Source organism: Hyperolius riggenbachi, chromosome 11 (assembly GCF_040937935.1).
Source record: "Hyperolius riggenbachi isolate aHypRig1 chromosome 11, aHypRig1.pri, whole genome shotgun sequence".
Classification (NCBI taxonomy): Eukaryota; Metazoa; Chordata; class Amphibia; order Anura; family Hyperoliidae; genus Hyperolius; species Hyperolius riggenbachi.
Window position 1 is genome coordinate 315,128 of NC_090656.1, and position 12,002 is coordinate 327,129.

The following is a 12,002-nucleotide window of genomic DNA, read 5'->3' on the forward strand; positions in this document are numbered from 1 at the left end:
ATGATCTGCATCTGCATCTGATTTTATATCTGTCTTCATGCAATTTCTCTCTGCAATCAAACAAATCTTGCTTATGTTCAACTTTACCTGCATTGCTTTTAACTTTATGGTACGCATATGATCTGCATCTGCATCTGATTTTATATCTGTCTTCATGCAATTTCTCTCTGCAATCAAACAAATCTTGCTTATGTTCAACTTTACCTGCATTGCTTTTAACTTTATGGTACGCATATGATCTGCATCTGCATCTGATTTTATATCTGTCTTCATGCAATTTCTCTCTGCAATCAAACAAATCTTGCTTATGTTCAACTTTACCTGCATTGCTTTTAACTTTATGGTACGCATACATAATTGTGACCATTTCCTGGTGCCAGGCCTTATGCTGCAATGTGTACCTAATTAATTAGTCATAATTTGCATGTCTGTAGACTGACCCAGCCTCCCACAGCCCAGGCCTGGCCATTCACACCTGATCCTCATTCCAGCACTCATCTCCATCCCCTCTGCTGTCTACTTAATCTAGTCTCTAAGTCAGATATGACTTTAGTCAGATGTGCATTAATTTTAAGTGCATGATTTGAAGTGCACAGCAAAAGACCCAAATTAGACCAGAAAGATCTACTTAAGTGCACATAGGAGATCTCCTTATTCTCTGAACTGACACCACATTCTTCTCATTACAGGTACGCATATGATCTGCATCTGCATCTGATTTTATATCTGTCTTCATGCAATTTCTCTCTGCAATCAAACAAATCTTGCTTATGTTCAACTTTACCTGCATTGCTTTTAACTTTATGGTACGCATATGATCTGCATCTGCATCTGATTTTATATCTGTCTTCATGCAATTTCTCTCTGCAATCAAACAAATCTTGCTTATGTTTAACTTTACCTGCATTGCTTTTAACTTTATGGTACGCATATGATCTGCATCTGCATCTGATTTTATATCTGTCTTCATGCAATTTCTCTCTGCAATCAAACAAATCTTGCTTATGTTCAACTTTACCTGCATTGCTTTTAACTTTATGGTACGCATACATAATTGTGACCATTTCCTGGTGCCAGGCCTTATGCTGCAATGTGTACCTAATTAATTAGTCATAATTTGCATGTCTGTAGACTGACCCAGCCTCCCACAGCCCAGGCCTGGCCATTCACACCTGATCCTCATTCCAGCACTCATCTCCATCCCCTCTGCTGTCTACTTAATCTAGTCTCTAAGTCAGATATGACTTTAGTCAGATGTGCATTAATTTTAAGTGCATGATTTGAAGTGCACAGCAAAAGACCCAAATTAGACCAGAAAGATCTACTTAAGTGCACATAGGAGATCTCCTTATTCTCTGAACTGACACCACATTCTTCTCATTACAGGTACGCATATGATCTGCATCTGCATCTGATTTTATATCTGTCTTCATGCAATTTCTCTCTGCAATCAAACAAATCTTGCTTATGTTCAACTTTACCTGCATTGCTTTTAACTTTATGGTACGCATATGATCTGCATCTGCATCTGATTTTATATCTGTCTTCATGCAATTTCTCTCTGCAATCAAACAAATCTTGCTTATGTTCAACTTTACCTGCATTGCTTTTAACTTTATGGTACGCATATGATCTGCATCTGCATCTGATTTTATATCTGTCTTCATGCAATTTCTCTCTGCAATCAAACAAATCTTGCTTATGTTCAACTTTACCTGCATTGCTTTTAACTTTATGGTACGCATACATAATTGTGACCATTTCCTGGTGCCAGGCCTTATGCTGCAATGTGTACCTAATTAATTAGTCATAATTTGCATGTCTGTAGACTGACCCAGCCTCCCACAGCCCAGGCCTGGCCATTCACACCTGATCCTCATTCCAGCACTCATCTCCATCCCCTCTGCTGTCTACTTAATCTAGTCTCTAAGTCAGATATGACTTTAGTCAGATGTGCATTAATTTTAAGTGCATGATTTGAAGTGCACAGCAAAAGACCCAAATTAGACCAGAAAGATCTACTTAAGTGCACATAGGAGATCTCCTTATTCTCTGAACTGACACCACATTCTTCTCATTACAGGTACGCATATGATCTGCATCTGCATCTGATTTTATATCTGTCTTCATGCAATTTCTCTCTGCAATCAAACAAATCTTGCTTATGTTCAACTTTACCTGCATTGCTTTTAACTTTATGGTACGCATATGATCTGCATCTGCATCTGATTTTATATCTGTCTTCATGCAATTTCTCTCTGCAATCAAACAAATCTTGCTTATGTTTAACTTTACCTGCATTGCTTTTAACTTTATGGTACGCATATGATCTGCATCTGCATCTGATTTTATATCTGTCTTCATGCAATTTCTCTCTGCAATCAAACAAATCTTGCTTATGTTCAACTTTACCTGCATTGCTTTTAACTTTATGGTACGCATACATAATTGTGACCATTTCCTGGTGCCAGGCCTTATGCTGCAATGTGTACCTAATTAATTAGTCATAATTTGCATGTCTGTAGACTGACCCAGCCTCCCACAGCCCAGGCCTGGCCATTCACACCTGATCCTCATTCCAGCACTCATCTCCATCCCCTCTGCTGTCTACTTAATCTAGTCTCTAAGTCAGATATGACTTTAGTCAGATGTGCATTAATTTTAAGTGCATGATTTGAAGTGCACAGCAAAAGACCCAAATTAGACCAGAAAGATCTACTTAAGTGCACATAGGAGATCTCCTTATTCTCTGAACTGACACCACATTCTTCTCATTACAGGTACGCATATGATCTGCATCTGCATCTGATTTTATATCTGTCTTCATGCAATTTCTCTCTGCAATCAAACAAATCTTGCTTATGTTCAACTTTACCTGCATTGCTTTTAACTTTATGGTACGCATATGATCTGCATCTGCATCTGATTTTATATCTGTCTTCATGCAATTTCTCTCTGCAATCAAACAAATCTTGCTTATGTTCAACTTTACCTGCATTGCTTTTAACTTTATGGTACGCATATGATCTGCATCTGCATCTGATTTTATATCTGTCTTCATGCAATTTCTCTCTGCAATCAAACAAATCTTGCTTATGTTCAACTTTACCTGCATTGCTTTTAACTTTATGGTACGCATACATAATTGTGACCATTTCCTGGTGCCAGGCCTTATGCTGCAATGTGTACCTAATTAATTAGTCATAATTTGCATGTCTGTAGACTGACCCAGCCTCCCACAGCCCAGGCCTGGCCATTCACACCTGATCCTCATTCCAGCACTCATCTCCATCCCCTCTGCTGTCTACTTAATCTAGTCTCTAAGTCAGATATGACTTTAGTCAGATGTGCATTAATTTTAAGTGCATGATTTGAAGTGCACAGCAAAAGACCCAAATTAGACCAGAAAGATCTACTTAAGTGCACATAGGAGATCTCCTTATTCTCTGAACTGACACCACATTCTTCTCATTACAGGTACGCATATGATCTGCATCTGCATCTGATTTTATATCTGTCTTCATGCAATTTCTCTCTGCAATCAAACAAATCTTGCTTATGTTCAACTTTACCTGCATTGCTTTTAACTTTATGGTACGCATATGATCTGCATCTGCATCTGATTTTATATCTGTCTTCATGCAATTTCTCTCTGCAATCAAACAAATCTTGCTTATGTTCAACTTTACCTGCATTGCTTTTAACTTTATGGTACGCATATGATCTGCATCTGCATCTGATTTTATATCTGTCTTCATGCAATTTCTCTCTGCAATCAAACAAATCTTGCTTATGTTCAACTTTACCTGCATTGCTTTTAACTTTATGGTACGCATACATAATTGTGACCATTTCCTGGTGCCAGGCCTTATGCTGCAATGTGTACCTAATTAATTAGTCATAATTTGCATGTCTGTAGACTGACCCAGCCTCCCACAGCCCAGGCCTGGCCATTCACACCTGATCCTCATTCCAGCACTCATCTCCATCCCCTCTGCTGTCTACTTAATCTAGTCTCTAAGTCAGATATGACTTTAGTCAGATGTGCATTAATTTTAAGTGCATGATTTGAAGTGCACAGCAAAAGACCCAAATTAGACCAGAAAGATCTACTTAAGTGCACATAGGAGATCTCCTTATTCTCTGAACTGACACCACATTCTTCTCATTACAGGTACGCATATGATCTGCATCTGCATCTGATTTTATATCTGTCTTCATGCAATTTCTCTCTGCAATCAAACAAATCTTGCTTATGTTCAACTTTACCTGCATTGCTTTTAACTTTATGGTACGCATATGATCTGCATCTGCATCTGATTTTATATCTGTCTTCATGCAATTTCTCTCTGCAATCAAACAAATCTTGCTTATGTTCAACTTTACCTGCATTGCTTTTAACTTTATGGTACGCATATGATCTGCATCTGCATCTGATTTTATATCTGTCTTCATGCAATTTCTCTCTGCAATCAAACAAATCTTGCTTATGTTCAACTTTACCTGCATTGCTTTTAACTTTATGGTACGCATACATAATTGTGACCATTTCCTGGTGCCAGGCCTTATGCTGCAATGTGTACCTAATTAATTAGTCATAATTTGCATGTCTGTAGACTGACCCAGCCTCCCACAGCCCAGGCCTGGCCATTCACACCTGATCCTCATTCCAGCACTCATCTCCATCCCCTCTGCTGTCTACTTAATCTAGTCTCTAAGTCAGATATGACTTTAGTCAGATGTGCATTAATTTTAAGTGCATGATTTGAAGTGCACAGCAAAAGACCCAAATTAGACCAGAAAGATCTACTTAAGTGCACATAGGAGATCTCCTTATTCTCTGAACTGACACCACATTCTTCTCATTACAGGTACGCATATGATCTGCATCTGCATCTGATTTTATATCTGTCTTCATGCAATTTCTCTCTGCAATCAAACAAATCTTGCTTATGTTCAACTTTACCTGCATTGCTTTTAACTTTATGGTACGCATATGATCTGCATCTGCATCTGATTTTATATCTGTCTTCATGCAATTTCTCTCTGCAATCAAACAAATCTTGCTTATGTTCAACTTTACCTGCATTGCTTTTAACTTTATGGTACGCATATGATCTGCATCTGCATCTGATTTTATATCTGTCTTCATGCAATTTCTCTCTGCAATCAAACAAATCTTGCTTATGTTCAACTTTACCTGCATTGCTTTTAACTTTATGGTACGCATACATAATTGTGACCATTTCCTGGTGCCAGGCCTTATGCTGCAATGTGTACCTAATTAATTAGTCATAATTTGCATGTCTGTAGACTGACCCAGCCTCCCACAGCCCAGGCCTGGCCATTCACACCTGATCCTCATTCCAGCACTCATCTCCATCCCCTCTGCTGTCTACTTAATCTAGTCTCTAAGTCAGATATGACTTTAGTCAGATGTGCATTAATTTTAAGTGCATGATTTGAAGTGCACAGCAAAAGACCCAAATTAGACCAGAAAGATCTACTTAAGTGCACATAGGAGATCTCCTTATTCTCTGAACTGACACCACATTCTTCTCATTACAGGTACGCATATGATCTGCATCTGCATCTGATTTTATATCTGTCTTCATGCAATTTCTCTCTGCAATCAAACAAATCTTGCTTATGTTCAACTTTACCTGCATTGCTTTTAACTTTATGGTACGCATATGATCTGCATCTGCATCTGATTTTATATCTGTCTTCATGCAATTTCTCTCTGCAATCAAACAAATCTTGCTTATGTTTAACTTTACCTGCATTGCTTTTAACTTTATGGTACGCATATGATCTGCATCTGCATCTGATTTTATATCTGTCTTCATGCAATTTCTCTCTGCAATCAAACAAATCTTGCTTATGTTCAACTTTACCTGCATTGCTTTTAACTTTATGGTACGCATACATAATTGTGACCATTTCCTGGTGCCAGGCCTTATGCTGCAATGTGTACCTAATTAATTAGTCATAATTTGCATGTCTGTAGACTGACCCAGCCTCCCACAGCCCAGGCCTGGCCATTCACACCTGATCCTCATTCCAGCACTCATCTCCATCCCCTCTGCTGTCTACTTAATCTAGTCTCTAAGTCAGATATGACTTTAGTCAGATGTGCATTAATTTTAAGTGCATGATTTGAAGTGCACAGCAAAAGACCCAAATTAGACCAGAAAGATCTACTTAAGTGCACATAGGAGATCTCCTTATTCTCTGAACTGACACCACATTCTTCTCATTACAGGTACGCATATGATCTGCATCTGCATCTGATTTTATATCTGTCTTCATGCAATTTCTCTCTGCAATCAAACAAATCTTGCTTATGTTCAACTTTACCTGCATTGCTTTTAACTTTATGGTACGCATACATAATTGTGACCATTTCCTGGTGCCAGGCCTTATGCTGCAATGTGTACCTAATTAATTAGTCATAATTTGCATGTCTGTAGACTGACCCAGCCTCCCACAGCCCAGGCCTGGCCATTCACACCTGATCCTCATTCCAGCACTCATCTCCATCCCCTCTGCTGTCTACTTAATCTAGTCTCTAAGTCAGATATGACTTTAGTCAGATGTGCATTAATTTTAAGTGCATGATTTGAAGTGCACAGCAAAAGACCCAAATTAGACCAGAATTGAACCAGAAGGGAACAGAAGGAACTGCCAGGAGACTCGGCACTTTGATCACATGGTTTGCTACTTAACTGTTTTTCATCTGTTTCACCATATGCTTGCTTGTTTCTGCAATTCCTGTTTCTAAACATACCCCACCCTCCTGCTGTCAGCTATCAATCGCCCTGTAGATCCCTTCAGAATGTTTAAAATGTCTTTCTCAACCGCTTCTTTTTGCCTTCTGTTCCTGAAAATCCACATGTCACTTCATCCTCCCACTGTCAGCAACACCATACAGATTGCTCCCTCTCTGCTATCGTCTCCCCTTTTCTCTAGCCACAAACTATTCCTATTTCTGTGCTCACACTACCCCTCCTCTGCTCTCACTAAACCTAACTTGCATACACACAAGTCCCACCCCCACATCTCTCTGCTCTGCCTACTACTCCTTCTGGCTTCTGGTGACATATCACCGAACCCAGGGCCCACTCCTAGACCTCACACTGCTCAGACTACAACTCATTCCACCAATAACAAACCTCACCACCTCCCCTCCCAGAACACCTACAATCTTATTGACATTCCCCTTCTTCCCAGATCTCCCCTCCCCATATCTGGGGCTCTATGGAACTCCCGCTCCGTTTGTAATAAACTGGCCTTTATTCATGACATGTTTATCTCCAACACTTTCACCTTCCTGGGGCTCACTGAAACATGGATAACTCCATCAGACACGGTGTCTCCAGCTGCTCTATCATATGGTGGTCTAAAATTTAGTCATGCCCCTAGACCTGGCCACAAACATGGAGGGGGGGTGGGGATCCTCCTCTCTGAACACTGTTCCTTTAAGCCACTCACACCACTGCCCGCACTCTCATCCTTTGAAGTTCATGCTGTCTGTCTCTACTCTCCATACCACATTCAGATTGCTATTATCTACCGCCCGCCCGGTCCAGCCTCCACTTTCATTGATCACTTTTCAGCATGGCTTCTCCAGTTCCTCTCCACTGATATACCCTCTATCATCATTGGAGATTTTAATATACCCATCGATACTAATTGCCCTACTGCCACCAAACTGCTCTCTCTCACCTCCTCGTTTGACCTCGCCCAATGGTCCTCCACTTCCACCCACAAAGACGACCACACTCTTGACCTTGTCTTTACCCGCCTCTGTTCTATTTCAAGCTTTCATAACACTCCGCTTCCCCTCTCAGACCACAACCTTCTTACCTTCTCAATCAATTCTTCTCTACCGTCAACTCCTCCAACACTACACCATACAGTCACGCGCAGGAATTACCGCAACCTGGATGTGAATTCCCTGACTGAGGCCTTGCAACCTCTAAGTACCCTGTCTTCCTACACTGACCCTGAGGCAGCATCCAGTTACTTATTTAATGTAGTCTCCTCTGCCATGAATTCAGCCGTTCCACTCACCACCACCCGCCCCCGCCAAACTAACCGGCAGCCCTGGCTCACTGAACAAATCAAACAGCTGAAAAGGCACTCCAGGGTGGCAGAAAGATGCTGGAGAAAAAGCACTGCTGTAGAAGACTTCAATTACTATAAACAAACTATGCAGGAGCTCAGGGATGCCCTCACTTCTGCTAAGCAGTCTTATTTCTCCTTGCTCATTTCCTCACAGTCTCACAACCCAAAACAATTATTTAACACCTTTAACTCCCTACTTCGTGCCCCACCTCCTCCCCCTACCACATGTCTGTCAGCCGACAACTTTGCATCATACTTTACAAGCAAGATTGATGCAATACGTAATAGCTTTAACGCGCAACCATTTTTACCAGCACAGCCGTCACCTATAAATTCCTTCTGTCCGCCTGCACCCTCACCCACCACTAACTGCCTCCCCTCCGCTCCACAAGACCAGTCTCCCACTCTAACATCTTTCACCACACTAACTGATCAGTGTCTTTCCTCACTAATCTCCAAAGCGCATCTCACTACCTGTGCCCTGGACCCCATTCCCTCTCATCTAATCCCCCAGCTTTCCTCCTCCTTTAATCCCGCTCTAACAACTCTATTCAACCTTTCTATCTCCACTGGCACTTTTCCTTCCTTATTCAAACAAGCTATCATCACACCACTAATCAAAAAACCCTCTCTTGATCCAACTTCTCTATCCAACTACCGTCCTGTCTCGCTCCTCCCCTTTGCTTCTAAACTGCTGGAACGTCACATCCATTCAGAATTGTCTGCCTTTCTCTCTACCAACTCCTTACTTGACCCCTTTCAATCTGGATTCCGCACACACCATTCCACTGAAACTGCTCTCACGAAAGTTGCTAATGACCTACTGGTAGCTAAATCCAAAGGCCAGTTCTCCATTCTAATACTCCTTGACCTTTCCTCTGCCTTTGACACGGTTGATCATGCTCTGCTTCTGCAGACACTGTCATCTTTAGGAATCAAGGGACAAGCACATTCCTGGATCTCCTCTTATCTCTCTGGACGCTCTTACACTGTCTCCTTCTCTAACACCAAGTCCTCTCCACACCCACTGTCTGTTGGTGTACCTCAAGGCTCTGTTCTTGGGCCACTTCTTTTCTCAATCTACACCCGTGGCCTGGGACAACTAATTAACTCTTTTGGCTTCCAGTATCACCTCTATGCGGATGACACCCAAATCTATCTCTCAGCTCCTGACCTGTCCTCACTACTATCCAGAGTCCCCGACTGTCTACGTGCCGTTTCTGCATTCATGTCCTCCCGCTTCCTCAAACTCAACATGACTAAAACGGAAATTGTGATTTTTCCACCATTGCTATCTACACCCCCACCAATTGCAACCATAACGGTAGACAACACCCCAATAACCTCAACCACTAAGGCCCGCTGCTTGGGGGTTATACTTGACTCAGAGCTCTCCTTTAAACCTCACATTGCCTCATTAACCACCACCTGCTATTTCCAGCTCAAAAATATATTCCGTATCCGTCCCTTCCTCACACAAGAGGCCACCAAAATGCTTGTTCATGCCTTAATCATCTCCCGCCTAGACTACTGCAACACCCTACTCTGTGGCCTACCAAAAAACAGGCTAGCTCCTCTCCAATCCCTTCTAAATGCAGCGGCCCGCCTCATTCACCTTTCCACACGCTCTTCTGATGCAGCCCCACTGTGCCATTCTCTCCACTGGTTACCCATTACCCAGAGGATCCAGTTCAAACTCCTGACTCTAACATACAAAGCCCTCCACGAGTTGTCTCCTCCATACATCTCCTCACTAATCTCAAGATATTGTCCCTCCCGCAACCTTCGCTCCTCCCAAGAAATTCTCCTGGCCTCTAAGCTGATCACCTCCTCTCATGCTCGCATCCAGGACTTTACACGAGCATCAGCCCTTATCTGGAACTCTCTTCCACAGCCTGTACGTCATGCTCCAAACCTGGACATCTTCAAACGCACTCTTAAAACACACCTTTTCAGACAAGCTTATAACATTCTATAGCCCTTTATTTACTTGTCACAATGTAATCAGAGGCAAAGAATCACTGCCTCATCCATCCTCCACCCCCTTACCTAGTGTGTCCCCCACTACCCATTAGATTGTAAGCTCGCAAGGGCAGGGTCATCCTCCTAATGTTTACTGTTTTTGTAACAATATTTGTGCTGCTTGGAACTCTGCTGTATATTTGTTAGTTGTATCTATGTTCCCCTTGTCGTTTTATTGTGCTTTGTAAAGCGCTGCGGAATATGTTGGCGCTATATAAATAAAAAATAATAATAATAATAATAATAATAATTGGGGGGGTGTACAGTCCATAGAGGGGTATTGGGGAGGATATACAGCCCATAGAGGGGTATTGGGGGGGTGTACAGTCCATAGAAGGGTATTGGGGGGGTGTACAGCCCATAGAGGGGTATTGGGGGGGGTGTACAGTCCATAGAGGGGTATTGGGGGGGTGTACAGCCCATAGAGGGGTATTGGGGGGGTGTACAGTCCATAGAGGGGTATTGGGGGGGTGTACAGCCCATAGAGGGGTATTGGGGGGGTGTACAGTCCATAGAGGGGTATTGGGGGGGTGTACAGCCCATAGAGGGGTATTGGGGGGGTGTACAGCCCATAGAGGGGTATTGGAGGGATATACAGTCCACGCGGGATGACGCTCCTCTCAGCACCTCCTCCGCACAGAGCCGCCCATAGGCCTCCTCCAGCTCCTGCAGGTCGGTCAGGGATCGGAGCTTCTCCATAGACAGGGCCGATCCTCTCTCCCCCTTGTAAGTCACTGAGGCTGCCATTCTCGCGGGCCGCGTCACCTCCTGCCTGTCAGTCACACGTCACTTCCGGGGGCCTCCGCACACGTTGCTGGGCGCTGTGGGTCCTCACATGTGGCGGGGCTGTCCAGCACGGTGCCGGTCCGCAAGGAGACGCTAGACTGGGTGAGCGCGCCTCCCGGGGTGAGGAGAGGAGGTGTCCCCGGCACGGTTGAGGCTTGTTTGGCGGGAGGAGGATTGGGACAGGCGGGGGGAAAGGCAGCTGTGTGAGGACCCCGGGCTGCTTTGTGGCTGAGTGTCGCGGCGGGAAATGGAGGACGAGTGACCGAAATCCGCGCCGAATCCCCGCCATCCGCAGGCCGAGCCCGGGGAGCAGGTATGGAGGGGGGTCCCTGCACGGCTGGCAGCCATTGCCGCATAGTATTGTGGGTATTGTGTCTGGAGGAGGCCCTGCTGGCTGTCTGATGGGATGCATGGCCTAATATATGTGGGTCTGATGCGATGTATGGCCTGATATATGCGGTATGTGTGGTCCTGCTGTCCCTCCAGTGTGATCTCTATGGCCTTACTGACCACCAATCTCCCTCCACTGGGGTGTATGTCCCTGCTGGCTGTCTGATGGGGTGTATGGCCTGATATATGTGGCACTGATGGGGTGCATGGCCTGATATATGCGGTATATGTGGTCCTGCTGTCCCTCCAGTGTGATCTCTATGGCCTTACTGACCACCAATCTCCCTCCACTGGGGTGTATGTCCCTGCTGGCTGTATGATGGGGTGTATGGCCTGATATATACGGTATATGTGGTCCTGCTGTCCCTCCAGTGTGATCTCTATGGCCTTACTGACCACCAATCTCCCTCCACTGGGGTGTATGTCCCTGCTGGCTGTCTGATGGGATGTGTGGCCTGATATATGCGGTATATGTGGTCCTGCTGTCCCTCCAGTGTGATCTCTATGGCCTTACTGACCACCAATCTCCCTCCACTGGGGTGTATGTCCCTGCTGGCTGTCTGATGGGGTGTATGGCCTGATATATGTGGCACTGATGGGGTGCATGGCCTGATATATGCGGTATATGTGGTCCTGCTGTCCCTCCAGTGTGATCTCTATGGCCTTACTGACCA

At 43.9% G+C, this 12,002-nt stretch overlaps 2 protein-coding genes across 2 annotated transcripts in view; one reads left to right on the forward strand and one right to left on the reverse strand.

Annotated features, from left to right (window-relative positions):
* Positions 1-10,942, reverse strand: part of COG4 (component of oligomeric golgi complex 4) — a 120,478-nt gene extending 109,536 nt beyond the window's left edge. The window contains exon 1 of the mRNA XM_068259671.1: positions 10,780-10,942. Coding sequence (XP_068115772.1) covers positions 10,780-10,899 — 120 coding nt within the window. The 5' untranslated portion in view covers positions 10,900-10,942. The remainder of the gene's footprint in view (positions 1-10,779) is intronic.
* Positions 10,943-11,091: 149 nt separating this feature from the next.
* The window catches only part of SF3B3 (splicing factor 3b subunit 3), a 122,359-nt gene continuing 121,448 nt past the window's right edge, over positions 11,092-12,002 (forward strand). Inside the window, exon 1 of the mRNA XM_068261446.1 lies at positions 11,092-11,251. The gene's annotated coding sequence lies outside the window, so the exon portion shown is untranslated. The remainder of the gene's footprint in view (positions 11,252-12,002) is intronic.